General features: G+C 52.3%; 1 protein-coding gene across 5 annotated transcripts in view; it reads left to right on the top strand.

The window, feature by feature from the left end:
• KIAA0232 (KIAA0232 ortholog) overlaps positions 1–23,397 on the top strand; it is an 88,695-nt gene extending 65,298 nt beyond the window's left edge. For 3 of the 5 annotated variants that reach the window (XM_047799447.1, XM_047799448.1, XM_047799450.1), the window contains 6 exons: positions 515–581; positions 1,663–1,744; positions 4,380–7,650; positions 13,694–13,802; positions 18,887–18,984; positions 20,902–23,397. In XM_047799447.1, coding sequence (XP_047655403.1) covers positions 515–581; positions 1,663–1,744; positions 4,380–7,650; positions 13,694–13,802; positions 18,887–18,984; positions 20,902–21,081 — 3,807 coding nt within the window. In that variant the 3' untranslated portion in view covers positions 21,082–23,397. Of the gene's footprint in view, positions 1–514; positions 582–1,662; positions 1,745–4,379; positions 7,651–13,693; positions 13,803–18,886; positions 18,985–20,901 lie in introns of those variants that run through there. The other 2 variants (XM_047799449.1, XM_047799451.1) reach the window with 2 other exon arrangements.
• The last annotated feature ends 1,225 nt before the right edge of the window (positions 23,398–24,622 follow it).

Raw genomic sequence — 24,622 nt, 5'->3', positions numbered from 1 at the left:
TTGCTCCCAGCAATGGCATATGTTTCCTACCTGCTCTTTTTGTTCCAGTCATGAGCATTTGCTTTAGGAGAGAGGAAATGTAATCTCCTTTTTTCTTTGTTCCGTGAGCTCCCAAGGACCATGATGAGGTTTTGCAGTTTTAAATTTGCTCATGTAGGTATTGAATAGGGTTTGGTAGTGACACTTTTAGCCTTAAGGTGGCACTTAGGTCCTAGGCTGCCCCCGTGAGCACGATGCTGTATTCCCGGAAGACAGACGCCATGCTGGGCGCTGCGTTAATATTCTCACATCTTATAAGTAAGTACCAGTGAATATACTTGATGAATAAGACACATTTACCAAACTGGATCCACAAACCTATAGTTTTGAGACTCTTGAATTCATGTAAATATTGATGATGTAATTCTTTTGAAACATGGAAGACACAACACTTTTGTATGAAAACGAAATTATACAAATACCTGACTTTTTGTACTTTGGCAGTAAACTGATGTGTATTTCTCTTCTCGCCCAGAGCTCGGGTATTGAGACTTTGGTGGAGGAGCTTTGCTCCCGGCTGAAAGACCTCCAGAGCAAGCAAGGTGAGTGCACACCTCCCTCTTCCCAGCGGCTCCTCCCGGGGGCTCCCTGCTGGGAGGTTGGGGTCTGCTAGGAGTTGGCCTGGGGGGATCTTAGAAGGGATGGGAAGAGAAGGGCCAGGCCTTTGTATTCCAAGTACCACCAGGCCAGGGTCGCTTCAGCTGCCTGCGAGTGGCTCCTGGGTCGGCCGTCGTTCATCCTGCACAGGTGGAGCCTTGCCCTCGGGGGTGCCTCCACCCGCAGGTGCCCTCCTGGACGTTGCTTTCCGCTCGCCCTCACACTGCAGCACCCTCCTCTTTACCGTCCTCCTCCTCCCCCACCCCACTCATGTTTGCTGGGTGACCTCAAGGCCCCCCAAAGCGTCCACTAATTGTTTTGGGTTTGGAAGGAACTTTTGCCTTGACTCTTGACGTTTTTGGGTAGACAGACTTGACAAGCTCCTCGAGGCATTTGTTTTCATTTGCGAACCCCTCCGGCTTCTTTGCCCCTCTTTCCGCAGCCCTCTGAGTGTTGCGGGCTGTTGTCCTTGTCCGCTTCGTAGCCGTTTTGCTGCCCACCAGGCCCCGAGCCTTCCTTTTCAAGGCACAGTTGGTTGGTTCCTGATCCAAGGGCAGCCTCGGGGGCCGCCTCGCTCCTGTTTTAGTGGACGCACAGCCCTCGCTCACGGAAGGAGCGACAGAGCTCGTGAGAGAACCTTCCTCACAGCTTCGTGTCAGTCCCGACGGGGCACCGTGACGCCCGTGCGTGCAGGGTCGTGTGAGAAAATGCTTGGGAAATCTGAGCAGGTGTTCTCTCCTCTGGTGCGATTAATACGCACGCGGGGGTTGCGGCCTCTTGACCCCGAGCCTCCGGAGCCCGCCCTCCGCCCTCCGCCCAGGGTTAATGTGGTTTAGCCAGAGAAGTCCCTCGGGCGCACTCAAGAAATAGATTGTTATTAAAAGGTCGAAGTGGTATGTAGTTCTTTTTAATGACGCCACAAAAGCCTGTGTAACTTCTGATTACATTTATTTGAGAAGCTTTTGAAAACATGAGCATTTATTAACTAGATATGACACATCTTCCTGAATTCTTGTTTCATCACAGAGGAGAAGATTCACAAAAAGTTCGAGGGGTCTCCCTCTCCAGAGGCAGAACTGTCCCCTGCAGCAAAGGATCAAGTGGAAATGTATGTAAGCGCGTATTCAGCAAGCATGGGGGTGTTTGCTGAAAGCAGACTGAACGACTGCTACGTGGTTTGCAGGTGTCGTGTGTCATCTCCTGTTTAGTTTGATACCTTATAACCCGGGAAACATGTACCGAACAGTTTGTGTGTGCTCGACACGGAGAATTCAGCGGTTATTAGTAAGACGGTTTTATCCTTTGCACGCATATTGAATCAGTGTTTGTGAAGCGAATGAGTGAAACGAGATTATGATGTACTCTCCATTCACACACGAGCTTCGGGCTCCACCGCAGTGCCCTGAGACAGTTGTGAGAAATGACACGTGTCCCTGGACGCCAGCTTCCCACCCCTGACGGGGGGGAATGTGGGCAAGTCGTGGACCTTGTCAGACTTGTTTCCTAAAGAGGCTTTTCTGTCTTTTGTCAGTGGTTAATATTAAAAGTGGTTGCCTGTAAGCAGATTTCCCTATTATACATTTTATTTGAATTGTCAGGACTCCTAGGAAGTTCTTGAAGGAAAAAATAACATGCAGTTGGTTATGCTGGGTGTGCTGCCTCGCATGGTAGCCACAGCCAGCCGGGTGGGGCCGTTTCAGACTGAGCTGTGGTTGTATGTGTCGTCTTCACCAGAGTTCAAAGACTTCAGATAAAAAAGAATGTAGGGCTTCCTGCTGTGGCAGAGAGGGTCCAGGGTCTGGTGTTGCTGTAGCTGTGCCTTAGGTCCCATCTGTGGCTCAGATTCGATCCCTGGCCTGGGAACTTTCATGCTGTGGATGTGGTTGAAAAAAAAGTAAAACGTTACATTAATATGTTCAGTATTGATTACATGTAAAATGATAATGGTTAGGTAAAATATGTTACTGAAACTAATTTCACCTGTTTTCTTCTTACGCTTTTAACGGGACTCCTAGAACTTTAAAAATTGCTTACGGAGTTCCCAGTATAGACAAAAGAGGGTCAAGTGTAAGCCTTTTAGCGCTTCATGGGTGACCTTGACGCGCCGTTACAATGACGGTCCCCACCTTGGCAGCCCCCCAACTCTGATGTCAGCCTTGCTCTGACATCATCAGTGGTACCGGTTTCCCAGCAAGCTAAAAGCCCTCCTTTCCCGTCTCCACGCTCTCTGCAACCACCTCCCTGGCGTCTCCGCCCTGCGTTTCCAGCAGTTGCTGGTCTTACGAGGCCCAACGTCGTCGTGTCCTCGCACAGGTTCCCAGGCCTCCCAGTTAGTACTCACCAAACTGCGACATTTTTCTGGACCCTGGAGGCTCAGCTGGAGTGCCTTTTCTCTGATTGTTCTAAGCCTCCCCCGCATCCTCTTTTCTCAACACTCGAATTCCATGATCCCTGCCATTTCTAGGGCCTGCTTAACACAAGGCCTTGTGTGAGCCTCCTGAGAACAGATACGACGACAGCAATCGCTGAGCTTGCCCTTCTGACTCATTTCACATGTTAGTTCCTTTATTCCTCAGCCCTCTGTGCGGTAGATAGGATTATTGCCCCATTTCATGGGCCACAGAGAGGTTAAGGACCACGCCTAAGGCCACCCAGCTCCTAAGCGGTGGTCAGGACTCAGACTCAGAGAGTGTGGCTTCAGAGTTCATGCTGTCCGGCTTTTCACCTCTGTCTGTTTCCATGCTCAGAACAGCCTAGAGAGGTGAGTCATGAGGAAATGAACTGAGACATGATAGGATTAGCTTAAAGTCCCAAACCTAGTGAGCTGAGGTTCAAATTCAGAAATTTCTTATCAAAATATTACACTTTCCACTATATTATATTTGTTGTTCGTGACTTAGTTAAAATCCAAACTTTAAAGGTAGAAGTTGTCATCATGCGGAGTTCCCGTCGTGGCACAGTGGTTAACGAATGCGACTAGGAACCATGAGGTTTCGGGTTCAATCCCTGGCCTTGCTCATTGGTTTAAGGATCCGGCGTTGCCGTGAGCTGTGGTGTAGGTTGCAGACGCGGCTCAGATCCCACGTGGCTGTGGCTGTGGTGTAGGCCGGCAACTACAGCTCCCATTCGACCCCTAGCCTGGGAACGTGCATATGCCACGGGAGTGGCCCTAGAAAAGGTAGAAAGACCAAAAAAAAAAAAAGTTGTCATCTTGCATGTTTTGTAAATATTCTTATAGTGCTTCTCTCAGTGTTGAGCACAGAGGTGCTTGATCCATAGAGCTAAATATAAAGCGTATGTTTGGTTTTTTGTTGTTGTTTTGGTTTGTTGTTTTTTTTGTTTTTGTTTTTTTTTTTTGCTTTTCAGGGCTGTACTCATGACATATGGAGGTTCCCAGGCTAGGGGTCCAATAGGAGCTGTTGCCGCCAGCCTACACCACAGCACAGCAACGCCAGATCTGAGCCGCATCTGCAACCCACACCACAGCTTACAGCAGCTCAGGATCCTTAACCCACTGAGCGAGGCCAGGGATCAATCACGCAACTTCATGGTTCCTCGTCGGGTTTGTTTCCACTGCGCCGGGTCGGGAACTCCTCTACTATTATATTAATTTTCTTAAAGTGAGTGATTCACGGGTGATAGAAGCATCGTATTGAAATGAAATGTCCCACTTCTCCAGCTGGCGAGGTTCTGTTGTGTCCGATGCCATCTGAGTGCCCACTTTTGGATTCTCTTTGCTTCAGGTACTATGAGGCGTTCCCGCCGCTTTCGGAGAAACCCGTCTGCCTGCAGGAGATCATGACCGTGTGGAACAAGTCTGCGGTCTGTTCCTACTCCAGCTCCTCCTCGTCGTCCACAGCCCCACCAGCCAGCACAGACACGTCCTCCCCCAAGGACTGCCCCAGCGAAGGCGAGGCCACCAAGGAGAGAAGCAGCGAAATCCCCAGCAGCGTGCACGAGAAGACCCAGAGCAAGGGGCCGAACGAGAAGGAGAACAGGGTGAGAAACGGCCCAGGCGAAGACAAGCCGGCTCTGTACAAAAAGCAGATCCGACAGAAGCCCGAAGGGAAGCTGCGCCCTCGCTCCTGGTCTTCCGGCTCTAGTGAGGCAGGCTCGAGTTCCAGCGGGAATCAGGGAGAGGCAAAATCGTCCATGAAGTGTGTGAAAGTAAGACACAAGACACGAGAAATCCGAAACAAAAAGGGACGGAGTGGGCACAGCAGGCTCTCCTTGAAGCATGGCGACAAGGCGGACAGAAGCGTGCACGCTGGTGGCGGCGGGTCCATCAAACAGCTGTGCAAGCGGGGCAAGCGCCCGCTGAAGGAGCTGGGGAGGAAGGAGCCCGGCAGCGCGGAAGCCAGGGACCTGCCCGCGGAGAGCAGGAACGACCGCGAGTATAAAGAGGAGCCGCTGTGGTACACGGAACCCATCGCCGAGTATTTCGTTCCTTTGAGCAGAAAAAGCAAACTGGAGACCACATACCGAAACAGACAAGACACGAGTGATCTGGCCTCAGAGGCAGTGGAAGAATTGTCGGAGTCAGTGCATGGTCTTTGCATCAGCAACAATAATATTCATAAAACATACCTCGCAGCAGGTACTTTCATTGATGGTCATTTTGTAGAAATGCCTGCAGTTATCAATGAGGACATTGACCTCACGGGGACCTCATTCTGTTCTCTTCCGGAGGACAGCGGATACCTGGATGATATTCATCTCTCGGAATTAACACACTTCTATGAAGTGGATATTGATCAATCCATGTTGGATCCTGGTGCCTCAGAAACAATGCAAGGAGAAAGTCGGATTTTGAACATGATTCGACAAAAAAGCAAAGAGAAAGCAGATTTTGAGGCAGAATGTTGCATAGTGTTAGATGGAATGGAGTTGCAAGGGGAACGTGCAATATGGACGGATTCTACCAGCTCTGTGGGTGCCGAGGGCTTGTTCCTGCAAGACCTCGGCAGCCTGGCTCAGTTTTGGGAGTGCTGCTCATCCAGCTCTGGCGATGCCGACGGAGAGAGTGTCGGAGGAGATTCTCCAGTTAGGCTCTCCCCGACCTTAGACAGCACAGCGCTCCACCCGCATTTGCTTGCTGGCAATCAGGAGCTCTTTTCAGATATTAATGAAGGATCTGGTATAAACTCTTGTTTTTCAGTGTTTGAAGTGCAATGCAGTAATTCTGTTTTACCATTTTCTTTTGAAACACTCAACTTGGGAAATGAAAATACAGATTCTAGTGCTAACATGCTTGGGAAAACACAGTCTAGATTGCTAATATGGACCAAAAATAGTGCCTTTGAAGAAAACGAACACTGTTCTAATCTTTCAACAAGAACTTGTAGTCCCTGGTCCCATTCGGAAGAGACCCGTTCAGACAATGAGACCTTAAACATTCAGTTTGAAGAATCCACGCAGTTTAATGCAGAAGATATTAATTACGTAGTTCCTAGAGTCTCGTCCAATTATGTAGATGAAGAACTTCTAGACTTTTTGCAAGACGAGACTTGTCAGCAGAACAGTAGAACTTTAGGAGAAATCCCGACCTTAGTTTTCCAAAAAAAATCTAAACTAGAATCTGTCTGTGGTATTCAGCTAGAACAAAAGACAGAACACAAAGCCTTTGAAACTACGCAGGCGTGTCGTGAAAGCAGTCCTCTTGGAGATGGCTACAGCTCAGGGGTTATTAAAGACATTTGGACAAAGATGGCAGATAGAGATTCTGTAGCTATGGTAGAAATAGAAAGAATTGATGATGAGTTATTTCCAACAGATGTAAATAACTACTGCTGCTGTTTGGATGCTGAAGCTAAAGTGGAGCCCCTCCAGGAGCCTCATAAGGCCGTGCAGAGATCCGAGTACCATCTGTGGGAGGGACAGAAGGAGAACCTGGAGAAAAGAGCTTTTGTTTCTGGCGAGCTGTCCAAGGTGGATGGTGGGGATTATACTACGCCCTCTAAACCTTGGGATGTGGCCCAAGATAAGGAGAACTCATTCATTCTTGGAGGCGTTTACGGAGAGCTCAAAACCTTTAGTAGCGACGGGGAGTGGGCAGTGGTACCACCCAGTCACACAAAAGGAAGTTTGTTGCAGTGCGCAGCTTCCGATGTCGTGACCATAGCTGGTACAGATGTCTTTATGACCCCGGGGAACAGTTTTGCTCCAGGTCACAGGCAGTTATGGAAACCCTTCGTGTCATTCGAACAGAACGATCAGCCGAAGGGCGGGGAAAATGGGTTGAATAAGGGGTTTTCTTTTATCTTCCATGAAGACTTACTAGGAGCTTGTGGTAACTTTCAAGTCGAAGACCCTGGACTTGAATATTCGTTTTCATCCTTTGACCTAAGCAATCCATTTTCACAAGTCCTTCACGTGGAGTGTTCGTTCGAACCCGAAGGGATTGCATCTTTCAGTCCTAGTTTTAAACCGAAATCAATCCTCTGCTCTGACTCAGACAGTGAAGTTTTCCACCCCAGGATATGTGGCGTTGACAGAACACAGTACAGGGCTATTCGCATCTCTCCTAGGACTCACTTTCGCCCAATTTCTGCATCTGAACTGTCCCCGGGGGGAGGAAGCGAGTCGGAATTTGAATCTGAAAAAGACGAAGCAAATATTCCCATTCCTTCTCAAGTTGACGCCTTTGAAGATCCACAGGCAGACCTCAAACCACTGGAAGAAGATGCAGAGAAGGAAGGCCATTACTATGGAAAATCAGAGCTGGAGTCTGGAAAATTCCTTCCCAGGTTAAAAAAATCTGGAATGGAAAAGAGTGCTCAGACATCACTGGATTCCCAGGAGGAGTCAGCTGGGATTCTGCCAGTGGGAAAGCAGAGTCAGTGTTTGGAGTGTAGCATGAATGAATCTCTGGAGATCGACTTGGAAAGCTCAGAAGCAAATTGTAAAATGATGGCACAATGTGAGGAAGAACTTAATCATTTTTGCAGTTGCAAGGCAGGTTGTCAGTTCCCTGCTTACGAAGATAATCCGGTTTCTTCAGGACAGCTGGAAGAGGTATGTGTCGGTGTGCCTTGGTATTTGATAAAAGGTTTGGTCAGACTTTCAAAAACAGCCTGATTTCAGGCATTGAAAGGGTGAAATTATTAGGAATTCAGCTTAACCGTCTTTAAACCCAGCATTCTTACGATTTTTACATAGCAACTTCAAATGAATTTGATATTTATAAATTTGAACTAGACAGTAGGCTTCTTATGCAAAGGCATTTTTAAAAATAAATCAGGATATGAGGTGTTTATGTGTTGTCTTAGGTGTACCTGTGCTGTGCTTAAAGCAAAGCCTAATATATAACTTTCAATCATCAGCTGAAAAAGGAAGCGGCTTCTTACTCTTCACAGGGTCCTTTGCTCTTAGATTTGCCCACCTAACTGCCTCTGAAACTTTGATTAGTTTATTGAAACTTAGGTTTTACATGTAAAGTAAATTACATCTGTATAGAATTCTCTTAAAATTTATCTTCATGGTACAAGTGAAAATCAACCCACAATCCCAATGCAACAGAATAACTTCTATAGACGTACAGATGTACCTTGCTTCTTACCAAATTCGCATTCCCGAAGTTACATGAATTTTGTGGGTGAGTTTACCAGATGAGGTTACTGCTTTTATTAATGGGAGTCATGATACCATTTGTTCCTGAGAAGACATTTGGGATTAAATCGAATGCACAAGAAATAACACTTAGGACGGTAACCTGTTCACGAAAACAGCGTGGCACTCTGCCCGTTTCTCAGCCATGACTTGCTGCAGCAGTGCCTGGCCTCTTTCCAGGAGCACCTTACTAAGAAGGCCGTCGGAGGCGCTCCGGAGAGGAGGGGAGCGGCGCCCTCCTCCCATCTGGCCTCCTTTCGGCTGGCTCAGTCGTGTCCCCCCCCCCCCCCCGGCCCCCACGTCCTTCGATGCTCTCCCCCACCCACACCAGAAATCGTTTCTCCCTTCTTTGAATTTCTGTGTGCTTTATGCCTCTTCTCTAAATTGCACTTGCCATTTTTCATGAGTCGCTTTTGTACTTTGTCTTGTGAGATGATAAGACAAGCTGGGATCCGTGGCGTCCTCACTGCTGGGCCAGTGCCTGGGTGTGGACCTGAGTGCCTCTGAGGGTAGGAAGCCCCACAGGCCACTAGAGAGTCGCTGCTCTGATGAGCTCGCCTCGAGATCCTTAGACGCACATTGAGTCCCACTGAAGCACTGAACTCTGAGCGGCTCAGAACAAAAAGCCGTAATGTCGTTAGCCCTCACCAGTCTGTGAAGTGCCCCACTTTTCATCCTTCAGTGTCCCTTTACGGACCTTGCATTTCACCTGGTTCCAGATGGGGAAGAAAGAAAAAGCGGCAAGAAGGGAGATTCCACATCATATCACTACCGTATGCCTTCGCTTGCTAGTATGTGGATGTATTTACGTGTTACCAGAAGGCCGAGTTGTCTGGAAAGGTCTCGGCTGCCCATGCCATCCCCCGTGGGCGCCAGGGTCGTCCCGCAGCCTGGCTGCTGTCGCTGCTCTCAGCCCTGTCTCGGCAGCACACCCGCCACTTAGAGCTCACGGCACAGGTTCATCTAAGGGGCAGAAAGTCTGCGAGAGTGGCCTGAAGGGACAGTTCTGGGCCAGGCTGGGACCAGAACCTGTGCCTTTCACGCTCTCACACTGCCGGTCAGTCTTGGGGAGCTCCTGCCAGGCTCTGCTTTCCCCTTCTCTGAGTGAGGGCAGTCGTAACGGAGGGCCCAGCTCTGTTTTAAAAGTCACTTAGTTGCCCGTCTGTTTCAGAGCAAGTGGTCTAAAATGTGGGATTTCTAATAGGATGGGTACCTGGGAACATGTCTTTTCAAAAGTTGAGTTGAGTTCAGCTCAGCCAACATTAAGTAAACACTCAGCTCCTCACACCCGTTGCGGAGGTGGACGCCCGGGGCGACGGTGACATCGGTGACATCGTCCTCGTCCGGGAGAGTTCAGTCTCGTCCTGAGGACCAGTTTGTCTTCACTGCTGCAGGCAGTTCCCTCCTGTGTTCAAATTCAGAAGGCACGAGGGGGTGCGTACACAGTGGACCCCCCCGCCCCAGCATCAGCCGCGATGCTTGTAGGAACAGATCCGTGTTCACGGATGTTGCTTCCTAGTTTTTTTTTTTTTTTTAACTGAAATGACACCCTTTCCTCTTATATTTTCTGCATGTTATTCCATTGTATGGCTGTGCCAAGATTATCTAGCCAGTTCGTTATCATTTAGGGTGTTTGGGCCAATGTAATTTTAGGCAGCATGGAAGGTGGCCTAGGGAGAATGAGCACGGGGTGCTGTGGGAACCCAGAGGGCAACCGTCCCAGCCGCGGGGAGTTAGGAAGGGTATTTTGCACCTACCTGAGCATCCAGGGCCCAAAGGAGGCAGGACACTCTAGGCGGAAGAAACAGCATAGCCCAGAGATGAAGGGGTTTGCACTTTGCCATGTGTGCAGGGCAGCTGCCCACACTCAGGTCACGGCGCCGAGCCGCGCGCCCAGCTCTCCTTTTGTGCCTGCACTTGCGGCAGAAGTGTCCTCTCTGTCATTTGCTTGATTGCTGACTCCATGCCATGCACTGTAGACTACAGAGAAGCAGCAGCAGGCTTAGCCCTGTTTTCGGGGATTTGCCGCCCAGGGGAGGAGCCCAGGAGTCCGAAGGTCTGACCGTCGAGGGCCATCCTGGGGGTTGGAGCCCACCCGCCCTGCCGACTGCTTTGTCTCCACCATCCTACTCAGTGTCCACGGCGACTTTCTGCACTAGGTTTGTTCCCCCATGACCGCGGAGGACACGCTGAGGCCACGCAGGCCCAGAAGGTGGGCTGCCTGCCCGGGAGCCCGTGTGAGGCCAGAGCCCACGTGCTTTATGCTCTGCACCTGCTTGGCAGTCCTGGGGCGGCACAGCCCAGCATGGGCGGCGCGTGGCTCCTGCTGCTCTCCGTTGCCCAGGACACCTCTCCACTCACATTTCCTTTCTCCTCCTCCAAAGAACAGGCTCGTAGGAGGCCTGCTTCTCTTCTTGTGACCCACATAACTGAGAAGTGACTGTTCAGCAGGAAGGTGCTCTCGGGGCTCTGTCCCCACGGCAGCGCTCAAAGAGGAATAGCGAGCACCATTCTCCTCCCCAGAACTAGAAATGTTTGTGAGAATTAAAAGTGGCGAGCCTTTGTCTAACTTCCATCTTCTGAAGAATGACTGAGTGTTGCATCTCTCGCTAAAAGACATTTCTAGTAAGCCTTTCTGGATGAAGGGCTTATCTCCCCCCCCCCCCCCCCGCCACTGTTTCTTCATTCATTCATCAAGTGTTAAGGGCTACTGTGTGCTACTATTCTAGGGTGTGATTGTAGGTGCTGAGTGTAAAGGCGTTTGTGGAGGTGGAGTCAGTGCCCAGCGGCACGTGAGAAGCTGGGTGAGAATACCAGTGCTGCGGGAAAGAGCCGGAGGGGAGAAGGGGTGGGCGGAAGTGCTTGGAGGAGTTGGCGGTGATAAGTACGGGTCAGGGCAGGCTTCCTCGCAGAGGTACAGCTGAAGAGAAAGGCTTACAGGCAGAGAGGGAGCCAAGAAGCTCTTTGGAGGCCGCTGCAGCGCGGGGGAGGGGGGAAGGGTTCTGTTCCGTTTTCCATTTCCTCCGTTCCTTCATTCCTTTCATTCTCAACCAAACCGGAAGTTGAATGAATACAGTAAACAGGCATCATTTACACAAAGCACAGTCCTCTTTGCTGCAGCCTGAAAGTTGGAAGTGGCTGAGTGGAAAGATGTTTCCATGTGTATGCTTGCTGACTCTGAATTCCCTGTAGCCCCAAACAGGACAGGTGCGTCCCTGCTGTTGGAATTGACTTTCAGACGGAGGATGTGGAAGACATCCTAGAACTATGCCAGAGCCTGCGGGGCCTAACAGTGGTTTCAGCAGCGAGGGGGGAGTGGTGCCGGATGATCAGGACCTTGGGCCGGTTGGAGCCTCTTCTCAAAGCCAGCAGACACTGGCTGTCCGCTTCGTGCCAGGCCCTGTTCCTGGGGTGGGCGGTCGGTGAGGCGTGGCCCCTGCCCCAGAGCTCACCGTCTGATCCCCCTGGATTCCGACCTCCTCCTCTTCCTGCCACCCCGACCCCTCCCGCCTGCCTTCCCTGCCCTGTCCAGTCCGTCCTGATGAATTCCCTTCCCTTTCTCGCCCTTCACCCCGTTCCACAATGTCGGTAACGGGTTGAAGAATAAGCAGCCTAACTACACTCATGTGCTTCCACAGCCTGCCCCCTCCATCTTCTTTCTCAAATAGGAGCTTGTTACCTTCCAGTCCGTCTCTCTGAGTAGTGCCTGGGAGCTGATGGGGAGAGGTCTGTGCAGGGAGCCTTCCTGGCTCCTCCTGAGAAACCTTCCCCGAGAACAGGTGTGCCTGGGAGGGAAGGCAGGGACTTTCCAGGAAGGTCTCGCCGTGCTCTGAGTTATGGGCCAGACGCAGGAGTCACCTTGACCTCACTGCAGGCCTTGCGTATTGCTGGCTTCATGTGCGTTAAGCCTGGCCTCACCAGTGCAGCCGGCCTTGGTATCTGTTTATCTAATAGCTTTACTAATTTTCATGGTTCGAGTAAGCTGTGGGAGAAAATGGTGAAGGTTAACTGACCACTCTGGTTAGACGATACAGTTCTTCAGTTTCTAATTTAGGAGTATTTCTGAAATGTATTTCCCATTTAAATAATAAAAAAGACATTACTGAATCAAAAAGGTTTTGGTAAAAATAAAGTAAGATGATTTACATTTCGAAGAATAACAAGATCCTGTTAGAAAACTGAGGGTCATCAGTTGTTAAAAGAGTTCAGGTTTTAAACGTGAAGATATAATGAACTGTCTTCTAAAACAGCAAAGACACACGCAGTGTTCACAGGTCCTGCCCATTGAGCAGACACTTGTTGAGACGGTGAGGGGCCGTTGGGGGCCGTGGGAGGTACGGAGATGCCCAGAGCAGACCTGACCCCGGGGGTAGGGGTGTGGTCGGGCGCAATGAGGAGGGAGCCTGGAAGAGGGTGGCCCTGACCCCCGGGCGTGCCGGATACACCCAGGGTGGCTGCAGCGAGCCACATCTGGTAATGACCACGCACGAGGACACTCCTGGTCACAAAGGGCAGCTGTTAGCTGTGACCACCAGCCACACTGCATCTGGTCCTCACTGCCCGGGTGGGTGGGTGAGGTCCAGTTGGGACTTGAGAGCGCCACCAGCCAAGGGTGGAGCCTGGGTTCCGACTGGCATTCATTCCCCTTCCGGACATGGGAGGGCCACGAACATGCACGAAGGACAGGTCTTTCCTGCTCTCAGGAGTCCTGCCCTTGTCCCTTTTTGATGTCTGTTTCCTGTTTTGAATGTGAAATACTGTCAGCTTCATTATTTAGTTTTGGTCTCAATTTCCTTCTGGTTCTCACTGGAGCAGATAATCCTGTTGTAAAGACACTAGCTTGGTAACTCTGCCTGTAAAACATCCTCCTGTCCCATTTCGCCTTTGACTCCTTCACACACGCGGGTGAGAGTCCTCCCTCTTTTCCCTCAAGCACCTCACACTAGCGGAGGCTCAAGGCCCCCCCATTCTTTCTTGCAAAATCTAGAAACTTCCCTTACCTAAGGGTGTGTCCTGTTATGTTGCTGTCTTCTAAGAGTTTTGTTGTGTTTTTTAAAAAGATTTTTCATTCCCTTTCCTATATAAAGTGCTTCTTAAGAAAAACTTCCTTTGTATGCTATGCACACTTTGGTTTTTGAAATTCAGCTTGTCTAGGCGTTCCCTTTGTGGCACAGTGGAAACAAATCCAACTAGGAACCACGAGGTTGTGGGTTCGATCCCTGGCCTGGCTCAATGGGTTAAGGATCCTGCGCAGCTGTGGCTGTGGTGTGGGTCGGCAGCATCAGCTCCGATTCGACCCCTAGCCTGGGAACTTCCACATGGCGCGGGTGAGGCCTTAAATGAATAAATAAATATCCTGAGAGCATAGTCCCTAGTTAATGATGCTTGAATGTTGGCCTCTATCTTGAAAGTTTGTAAACTTGTTCTGTATTTGGTTTAATCTAAACAGTTTCCTGTATTGAACACTGACGTACAAGGAATGAATAGAAGTCAAGAAAAACAGACCTGGTGGGAAAAAGCCTTGTACTCCCCTCTTTTTCCTGCTGCAGAGTGTGAAGGTAAGGAGCCCTGTGCTTAGCTCGTTCCTTCATCCGCTCCGACTCCTGATTCATTAAGAGCAGTAAGGTCTTTTGCTGTGAATATCCCTCCAAGAACCCTTTGGCCAGCGCTTGTCAGGCACTGGGGACACAGAGATGGACGAGGACTGGACCCCGCTCTTAAACGCGCCACGGCTTGATGTGGGAATGCGTGAAAGCAGTGCTGGCCTCTGGTAGAGTGTGTGCACACTCCGGTGGGTGGTGGAGGAGGACGTCCTCGGCTGTGGGGGGGCCTGCCGGAGGCCCCCACTGGAAAGGCAAGGCCAGGGATGGGCAGTCCCTGGGGGAGAAGGGCCTGAGCCATGGCAGGTGGGTCTGCAGCGGAGCAGGAGGCGAGGCCTGGCCTCTGGGCCCACTGGGCCGCAGCCAAGGTTGGAGAGGCAGGCAGGGCGGGGCTGAGCTGTGGGGAGGGTCGGTGGTTCTGCAGAGCTGGGTCGATGTGAACAGACAGGAGGAGCAGTGCCGTCTGCTTAAAGGGTTTCACCTGGGAGGGTCCGGTCCGGTCCGGTCCGGTGTGTGTTGTAACAACTGTTCCAGCGGCAGTGGAGGAGGGGAGCAGTTGAAAAGCTGATGGGCACCTGCGGGGTTCGCCCAGTGGCCCGGGCCTGGCAGGATAGGCGCCTGGACTGAGGCACTCTTGGGGGAATAGAGGAGAAAGGTCGGCGTCAAGAGGCGGTGGGAGTCCCCATCGTGCACGGTGGAATGAGCCTGACTAGGATCCGTGAGGATGCGGGTTTGCTCCCTGGCCTTGCTCAGCGGGTCAGGGATCCACCTTTGCCGTGAGCTGTGATGTAGATTGCAGAGGAGGCTCAGATCCCACGTTGCTGTGGCTGTGGTGCAGGCCGGCAGCTGCAGCTCTGATTCAACCCCTAGCCTGGGGACCTCCCTATGCTGCAGGTGCAGCCCTAAAAAGCCAAAAAAAAAAAAAAAAGGTTTTGTAGAGGATGCCAGAGTTTGTTGAGTGACTTTCTTTGAGGAGAGAGCAGCAGGAGGGAGTTGGGGTGTAGACTGGGTAGAGAGGGAGATGGGAACAGCAGCAGCTTTGGTGAAGATAATTTTAGTCTGTGAGCCTCCCAACTGCACATACCCAGAAGCCATTTAAAAAAAAATCCTGACCTGACATGTTGGGAGAAGCGGGAACTAAGGAGGCGGCCAGAATGGTCGGTGCAAGAAGCTGCGCATGGCAGTCCCTGGCGGCAGTGCAGTGGCTCAGGTCACTGCTGTGCCGTGGGGTTCGATCCTGGCCCCGGAACTTCTGCCTGTTGTGGGCATGGCCAGAAGCCGGCTGAGCTCTGCAGACCCCTGCTCTCCGGGCCTCCGGCAACTGCGGCTCTCCCTCAGCAGTCTCACCTGGGGGGCAGGTAATCACCTGTGAGTATTTGCATGGTCCCATGTCCGCCCGTCTCCCCAGCTAATCTGTGGTTAACCTGGAGCCAGCGCTGTCCTCCCTGCCACAGGGTCTACACGCCCGAGGGCTGCGACCCCGCGCCAACGGCCTGCCTTCACGGCCTGGCCTGGCCTCAGCCACCTGGGGTCGGGGCGTGGCTGGGATCTTTGGTGCCTCCTTTCTGTGGGCAAAGAAACAGCTTCTCCAACACTGCCGTCCTCCTTCCCAAAGGGTCATCGTAAGGAGAGCCTGGAGCAGAGCCTGCGCTTGCAGCGTCTTTGCTTATTTAGCAGCGTTCGTTAAAGGTCTGTTCATCCATCATTAGCTCATGTTTGGGTTGCTCTTCGTTATTTAGGAGGTGCGCTGGGTCTTTTACAGCCCTCACCAAAGCCTGGGGAGATGTCCCCCCTGGTTTACAGACGAGGAAGCTAAGTTTCTGGTTTAATCAAGTGCCCAGAATCAGGCATTGTCACTCAGCTTGGGCTTGAGTCCAGGCTCTCCTCCCTTGTGGTCTAGAAGCTTGCTCTCTGCCCTTGGTGCTCAGGAGATGCTGCGGTGACAGGAGCACAAATGGGCCGTCATGGAAGTCTGTGCACTTAGTAGGACCAAGAGGGCCAGGGACCCCAGAGCTGCAGTGAGAGGACACCCAGGGAGCGCCAGGAGGGAGGGATGTGGCCATGGACCAGGCAGGCCCAGGGTCGCAGGACCATGTCCATGGTGGCTTAGGGTGTCTTCCAAGCGCACTGAGTTGGTGCTTGTCGCTGTGTCACAGGCTGTCTCAGGAGCCTCAGCCGGGTTTTCTGTCATTAGTGAGGAACCGCTTCAGCCCTCAGCTCTGGTGCTTCCCTCTCCAGTCCTCGCAGGGCCTTCTCATGGCTGTTCACACAGAAAGCCCCCTGTCAGTTGCGGGGTGGGAGTTCACGTTGTGGCTCAGCAGGTTAAGAACCTGATGAGTGTCCATGAGGACGCAGGTTCGATCCCTGGCCTCGCTCAGTGGGTTAAGGATCAGGTGTGGCCACAAGCTGTGGTGTAGGTCCTGCATTGCTGTGGCTGTGGCATAGGCCTGCAGCTACAGCTCTGATTCCACCCCTAGCCTGGGAACTTCCATATGCTGTGGGTGCAGCCCTGAGAAGAAAAAAGGTACGTACTTGGAGTCGTGAGATAAATAAGTATTAGGGATGTCGTGTACAGCATGATAAATGGAATTAACATTGCTCTAAGTTATGTTTCCATATGCTCTAACAGTCAGAGAAAGAAAACAGTCCCAGAAAAACAAAATAAAATAAAAAAGTAAATTGCAGGGTGGCCTGCAGAGAAACTCTCCGTGGATAAATAATGGCAGCCGGGCTTCTGAAGACCTTTAACTCACAACTGTGAGTTAAATCCCTGCACACGCCTTGCAGTCTCGCTGTGAAGCTCGGTTCCTTCAGCCTGCAGGCTGGGCGGTGTGGTCTCAGGAGCAGGGGGGCCCAGGGAGCAGCTGGCTTCTCACCCCCTCAGCACCTGTGCCGGCCGACTCTCATGCCTGCTCCTGAAGCTTCTAGCCCATGCTGCTGCTAGTTGGGCCTTCCCTGGAGCCCCAGCCTCCCTGGGGAGGAGGAGGGAGGAGCGGCCCTTTGTAGGGAGGCCCAGCCCCAGAGCAGTTGGGGGGGCCCATCCCACACCAAAGCCCAGTGCCGCCTGGCGGCCTGCCTTGCCCTGTGTCCACACACGCAGATGGAGCAGATGCGCGTCCCTGCCTCATGCCGGGCTCTGTCCAGGTGCTGTGCAGATGGCCCTTGTCCCTGACCCGTGATCAGGGACCTGCGGGAATCGGGCCACAGGCCACATGACCGCCGGGGCTACCCACCCGAATGGGGAGACAGGAGCACCGGCCAGGGCAGGAGCAGAAGCCCCTGCTGGGCCCCCGGGTGCCTGGCAGTTGGGGTGGGCGAGGTCAGCCAGGCACAGAGGGCCTTGCAGACTGTGTGCCTGGCGGCTCTGGCCATCTCCGTAGCTCATACGTTGGCTTCAGAATGCTTGGAAGGCTCCCCGTGTGTGTGTTATTTTAGTCTGAGAGCGAGAGCCCTGCAGAGAGGTGCTTTTGATGATGGTTAAGGGCACAGGAGACAACTCTGAGCTGGAATCAGGTACTTCCCCTCCCAGCTGCTGGCTCTCGGGCAGTAACCAGACTTTCGGCGACTCCATCATCTGTGTTCATAACAAGAGGCTAAAAGTACCGCCAGGCTCTGGGATTAGACAGATGTCAGCTGGCTCCTGACGACATTCCTTCTTGTGATGTAACTTAGGGCAAATATTGAACCTCCTGGAGTCCTAGTTCCCTCCCCTTTGAAACAGGATCACCGTTTGACCTTCCCTTTGGCACTGGCTGCCCCTGATGGCGGAGGGCCCCCAGTCATCCAGCGGGCACTGCCGACCCCTTGCAGCTCCTGCCTGGGGCGGCCTGGAGCGCTGGTACAGTGGTGTCAGGTCTCTTCCCCGTTCCTCTGCTGCCTGCCCCTTAGAGCCAAGGTCAGTGGGGCTGATCGGGGTGAAGGCCGGTGGGCCTCAGCGCTGGCTGTGTGTCAGAACCGCCTGATAGAGACCTCAGCCCAGACCAGGTCCCTCACAATCTCAGTTCGGGCCTGGACTTCCAGACTTTTCTTAAAGCTCCCCAGGTGCTTTGAGTGTGAAGCCAGGGTTGAGACCCATTGGAGTAAATGACTTCTTTTGATTCCTTCTAATTCCAGCTCCAGCCCCATCCCCTCCTGCGGGCCACTTACCTGGTCAGACCCCTGGCCCCCTTTTCCTCCCTTTTCCACAATGGTTTAGTTCGCCGCTGAGTTGAGAAAGAGCAAAGAGGACGCTCCCCTGCTTTGTTTTCTGTGCTGCACCTCCTCCTGTCTGAGATCCCTTTGTCCGTGTGCTCCGGGAGCACATCTCGGTGCCTCTTCTGTCTCCCTGCACACCGCGTCCGTGCTCAGGAGCGCGGGCCTTGGCCGTCTTTTTATCCTGTGTTCCAGGGCCTGTCTCTTAGGAGTGCGAGCGAGCACCTGTTAGTTGTGAGTGTCTCGTTGTGGGTATATAATAAGAACATGTGGTTTATGATGGCCTGATGGCCTGGGGTTTGTTTTTGCTTTTTTTTTTTTTTTTTGACTCCATGAGCAATCTGTTAAAAAAAATTTGATTTTCATTTTTTCGTGTTTTTTTTTTTTTTTTTTTTAAGGGTCACACCTGTGACATATGGAAGTTCCCAGGCCAGGGGTTGGATCAGAGCTACAGCTGCCTCCACCACAGCCACACCAATGCCCGATCCAAGCCGTGTCTGTGACCTACACCCCAGCTCATGGCAGCACCAGATCCTCCACCCACTGAGGGAGGCCAGGGATTGAACCCACATCCTCACGGATACTAGTTGGGTTCATGACCCTCTGAGCCACAGTGGGAACTCCCTGTTAGAAGAATTAGTAAGTTGGCCGGCGTGTCCCTGGCCCGCACCTGGCTGGCTGATGCTGACCGAGGCTGCTTTCAGTGACGACTGGAACTCTCCAAAGGGCTGTAGACCTAACTGATCTGATTTTTCAGCAAAAAATAAAACAAGAATGCATGTTTCATGACTGTGTCTTAATGAAATTTCCCCCCTTTCCCTCTTTTCCCTTCTCCACTCAAAATGATTAAGAATGTTATACAAATGCCAAGGGAGAGAATGGTCTAGAAGAATGTCCTGATGTTAAAGAAATGCCCAGTAATGAAGAGCACCTGTTAGATTTTAATAGGGTAAGTGCACTGTCCTCCTCCTTGTTACTAACTCACAAATGGCCACACACTCCGAGAAATAAAACCTGGGAGCCCTGCGACTGCCCCCCGCCGCCACACTCTGTGGACGCGGCCTTTCTCCTCGGCGGCCCTGTGCTCAGCTCTGCCTCGCCTCCCTCTCACGGCCAGGGCTTCCTTCCCAGATCGCCTCCCTCTCCCTGCAGTCTGCCCGCCACCCTGCTGCCAGCACAGAGCTGGCCCTGTCACTCCCCACTAAACCCTTGGGTGGGCACCCTTTTCATCTTTGAAAGCATGCACCCTGCAGGGGCCTCCTGGGGTGCTCCTTGCTGTCCCCGCACCCGGGGCAGGGCCAGGCGTCGGCCAGTCAGGCGGGCAGGTGACTGCTTCTCAGTGTGATTGTCAGTGTCAGGTCAAGTGCTGTGAGGCCTTTCCCCAGAGCAGCCTGTGGTGGCGGCGTCCGTGGGCCTGTCAGACCTCAGAGCACGTGTTCGTGCCCCCAGCAGCCTCGCCGGCCCCCCTTCCCCAGCTTCCGTCCCATCCACGCCCAGAACCCCCAGCTCCGGGTCCTCTTTCTCCCCAGCCCTGACCGCCACCGCTCAGCCACCTCGGATCCTCCCGCCCGGCCTGCGTCGCCTCCTGAGCACCCCCGCCCGCCCCCACCCCGACCGCTGCCCCTGCCTCCACCAGGGCCTTCCTGCTCCCGCTCGTCCCTCCCCCGCCTTCTCCCCACCGCAGGCAGAACCACCTCACCCTGGGGGGTCAGTGCTGTTATCTTGCGTTTTGCAGAAGAGAAAACTTCAGGCCGCTGTAGGTTCCGAACCTCGGCTCTCAGGCCCTGCAGCCACATCCTAAGCGCAGCCCGAGCTGTGCCCCTCAGCCCCGACCCCAGCCGTCATGTCCTTGTGCAGCTGCCCCAGAGTGAATGCATGCTCCCTGCCAAGGCCCTGTGTGTGTCCGCCTGTGATCCTCCTGTGGGGCTCAGCCAGGGACAGTGCAGCCACTTGGAGATGGGGAGGCGGTGCTGGGCACTGTGCTTAGGGGGCTGTGTAAGCCACTGTGACTCGGGGGGTGCTAGTTGCTGTGACTGGGTGGGGGAGGTCTTTGCTATAGCCACTGTGGCAGGGGCGGGGCTTGCTAGTTGCTATGACTGGGTGACTTGGGAGAGGGCGTTGCTGATCACTTTGGGGGAGGGGAAGTGTTGCTAGTCACTTTGGGGGCAGGTGGCACTGCTAGCGACTGTGAGGGAGCACAGGGGAGCACTTCTAGGTGTCATGACCGGGGAGAGACTGCAGTTGCACTTAGTGTCCTGATGGCCCGAGCTGCTGACCATCTGGTGGGTGGGGGCTGGTCCCCACAACCAGAAGTTTCCCTAGAACATTCCAGATGCAGAGGGACCCTCAGTTCCGAAGCACAGCCCCGAGGGCCCAGGCCCACTCTGGCTGTTCGTGTGGCAGGCTGGCTTCTCAGTCTCCAGCTGAGACTGGACAGGACCGCCTGCCCCGCCACTCCCGTCCCAGAGCCCGTCAGCCGCAGTCCCCAGCTGCTCAGCACAGCGGGAACCTGTTGGGTTTTTGCCTGTTGCTTCTCCTTGGAATGTGAGCCCCAGGAGGACGAGGCCGTGTTGTCTTTCCAGCGGGGTCCTGGCTCAAAGACTCCTCTCCATCCGGCCCTGACAGAGGCCACGTTGTGTCCAAGGGGCTGACCTTGGAGAAAATGGGGTGCGGGATCCTTTCTAGATCACGGAGGAGAACTTGTCTGTTTTGCCTTCATACAAGAAAATTCTTCACATTTTTGTAACTCTCCACAGGAACACGTCAGCAATTGCTACTTAGTCTCTGTGTATACGGAGTGTCTCATTGAGCCGTCTGCAGGAATATCTGCCCTCTGATGTGTTGAAAATTGTTCCTTTCATCTTAGGTGTCTTCTGTTTATGAAGCAAGGTGTACAGAAGAGAGAAATTCTGGAGCAGAAGGCAGCAGCTTCGGCAGGAAGACGTGCTCCGGGGGCAGCCCCGCCCCGGAGGCCGCAGGCTCGGGAGGCGGAGGCGAGTGGCCGGGGCCCGGCGGCGAGGCGCTCTTCTGTCGGACTCATCTCTAACCCGCAGAGTAGTACCAATTATTTTTTAAAGTCGATCTGTGAGGGAAGGTACCCTTCTGTGAGGCCTGTTCATCTAAAACAACAATTTAGGTTTCTTCTTCAATTAACTGGTTCCGATCAGTAATTATCTTTCTCTTCTTGCTTATTTTAGAGTTGAGGACAGCTCTCCTGTTGAAGATTTTTTTTTCCAAGCTGTTAAATTCTTGGCTATTTGAAATAGACTAGATTGTGTTGTCAAACCAAGAATGAATGTGCATGTGCTCGTCCTAGAGTATCACTGCCTTTTGCATCCCGGCTGCAGTCTTTCCTTCCAGCTGCAGCCCACCCTCACCTTCTGAGCCCCGCACTGTCCGCTACCACTTCCGCTCTTCAGAGACTTGAGCTTTGGAACATTTAGGCTTTGTCCTCCGAGACCTGGGACGTGAGTACCCTGTGGCGGATCCATGCCTTTCCGAAGGCAAGAGGGCAGCACGGGTGACACCCCCCCACCCCGGTCTTCCTTCAGTAAAATCTCATGTACATTTGAAGTAGAACCACAAGGGTGTGCTTCTAGAGACTTACAAAAACTGTGTTTTCTATCTTAGGATTTCCCCCTAGAGCACCATGGAAAATGCCATGGTTTATGACTTCCTTGCTAACTGAAGCAGCCAAGGACTTGGGGTCTGGGGTACATGCGAGGCCAGGCGGGGTGAGCGGGCACACCCCCCACCGTTCCTCCATCACGCTTGCCTTTCCCAGACACTGTTCCGGGGGTGTCTGCAGTGAGTCTGAAATACTTGGTGAGGACCTTGGTTGCAAATTATGATTTTTTTTTTCATAGTTTGGTAACTGATGTTGAATTGAAGCCCCCAGAACTTGAAATTATGAATGTTTGACATGCAACAAAGGCCACCTCATCACCCCAAAGAAACCTTGGCTGCCGCAGCTAGCTCCTCTCGTGGCTGTGGCTTCGCAGAGCTTAGATCTCATTCTGTGTTTGAGAGAATGTTCTGGGCAAGTTCTGGGAGTGGCGGGTCGGAGGGTGCAGTATTGACCTCCCCACGCGTGTCTGATGGCCTTGCGGCCCGCTTCCCGTGGGGGTCAGTCCGTCTCGTCCAGTCCCATCCGTTTGTGACGGCCACTTCCTTGAGCTTTCACGCCGCTGTGCAGCAAGTTGGAGTTAGAAGGAGCAATATTTGCAAACTCTAAACATTCAAAATTGTTTTTCTTTTTTTAACCAACTCATTGTTTTTTTAAGAAAAAACAATGTGTGAAATCAGTTTAGCGTGTCTGTACCATCAGGAACAGCTGAAAAGTCTAATATGGATGAGACAGCTTCACCACTAACGTTGCGGGCAATAAACACGTAATTTACTTACTAGCTGGGAGCTGAACTGGCTGAGAAACACATGATTTGCTTCGAGTGTTGGGTTTTGTTGCCTTTTTCTTAATTGACGCAGAAAACTCCATCCAAGGCTGTGGAGTCGTGCCCGGCGCTGTCTGTCCTCACTGTGGGAAGCCTGATGGGCCCTCGGGCTTGGTCTCACCACGCGTCAGGGTTTGTTTTTTTATACAGCACGTCTTTGACACTTTAAAGTGGGTTTGTGTGTGTGTGTGTGTGTGTGTGTGTGCGTGTGTAAGGTTTTATGTTGCTGTTATTTATTTACAGACTTTATAAGGTTTTATGTATTTTTCTTTCTTCCAGAGCTTCCTAAAAATTGATTAGCATCTGCACTGAAATATAATTAAACAGCAAAGGCAAAAAAAGAATTGGAAGTTGTAAATTCCTGAAATCACTACAGTGACGATCATTCTAGAAATCGTTGCGTATGTAGTAGCAGAGACCAAATAAATATGTTTCAGAGACAACCTTTAGCTTGGTTGATTTTGGACAGCTGCTTTTTACCAAGAAAGGGCTCCAGGTGGTCAAGGTGCAGACTTCCTCCCACCCTGGCAGGGAGATGTGGCACCTTCCACGCGGGAGCGGCAGCGGGTTATAGGTGGGCAAGGGGATTAACAGATTATGTATTTATTTGTTTTCATAGCTAAGTGGCTGAAGCCCAGAGGCTTTCGGCGACAGAGTTGCAAGTGTGGTTTTTAGTTTTGTGAATGGATGATCACAAAGAAAAAGCCTTTTTTAAAAAGTCGGCAAAACGCTGAGACGCACTGTGGTATGAAGCGCATTGCACATCCATAGCACTGAAGCATCAGTTTTCCAGTCCTGGGCTGAAGTTTTTTTTTTCCCCGTGGTTGTGTTGTTCTGATTTCACGTACACCAGAGTAACTGATTTTTTGTTTTCTTGTGAAGTTAACACCAAATAAAAAATTTCGAAAACCGTTGGTTGTCTTTATTTATCATAGCGAAGATTCTCTTATAAAGAAGCCCACCTTCCTCTTAATTAGATGCGCCCAGGTCCCATGCCTGCAGACGGAGCTTCCTTAGCGCTTCCTCAGGCGGCGCTCGCAGAGGGGGGCCTGCTGCGAAGTGCGGCCGCGTCTTCCCCGGCCCCCGCCGCTGCTAGCTCGGTCTTTCAGGAACCCACTGTTTTGGGTCTTGGGGTGGTACTCAAAGCTTAGTATTTTTGTTCTGGGGGGGGAAAAAAAAGCTGTGTGTTTACATGAACATGCTCACTGAGTGTTTGAAGCAAGATCAGTGTGTCATCAAAGCAGCATGAAGGAAGCGTCCGAGTCTCCGTCCCCTGAGAGAGGCCCTCTGACCCTCGTACACATCACCTTTCTCGACAGCTCCGCGCGTGTGCATCAGATACACGGGGAGAGAGGCGATTACCGAGAGGGTGGTTCTGCGTCTGCTCTTTTGTGGTCTCAGAAAGAGGTTTGACTTTGATGTCTTTTCATGCATGACGATCTGCATACTCTTTCTGGCTGTGTTACTCTGTTATATAGATGTAGCAGGTTCCTCGTAGATCAGCGTTTAGAGGCTTCCTTTCATGTTTGCTCAGCATTCTGAGTAGTGTGTCTGTGAACATCTGTAAGCCAGGGTCGCGGACAATCTTCTCAAACAGTCGCGCTGGAAGGGCAGCTCCCGCCTGCGGGACGCCTGCTGCTTCTGCGTGTGAGGTTGGACATCCGCTTTCTCACCGTCCGTAGGCTGGGTTCTGGCCCTCGTCGGTGCAGAGCTGATGGGTGGGTTACCTGCAGGGGGATTCCAACTGTGTTCTACCCGTCTCTGGCTTTGTGGTTTCTGGGATGTGTGGGCATGTTTTTCAATGTTTTCTCCATCTTGAGAGATAAAAATACTCTCCCGCATGCTGTAGGGTGCATCTGGAGGCACAGACTGAAGGTGCAGGAGTCACCTGACTTGAGGTGACATCTGCAGGAGGCCCTTTCAGTGTGGAACTCCAGGGCAGAGCTCTTAAAGCTGTGTCTCATGCCTTGTAAGCCGGGGAGCATTAGCCTGTGACCGATGGGCGGGCGGGTGTCGTTCCCAGGTCCGTCGCCTGCCATCACTGGAGGGAACCAAGGCTTCCTTGCTTCAGCATCAGAGCCCGGCTAGGTGGGGAGGGGGTGGGACAAAGGCTCTGGCATGACAGGAGGTGTCCAC

This window comes from Phacochoerus africanus, chromosome 10 (assembly GCF_016906955.1).
Source record: "Phacochoerus africanus isolate WHEZ1 chromosome 10, ROS_Pafr_v1, whole genome shotgun sequence".
Classification (NCBI taxonomy): Eukaryota; Metazoa; Chordata; class Mammalia; order Artiodactyla; family Suidae; genus Phacochoerus; species Phacochoerus africanus.
Note: the sequence above shows the minus strand (reverse complement) of the source record. Positions and strands in the feature narration are given on the sequence as shown.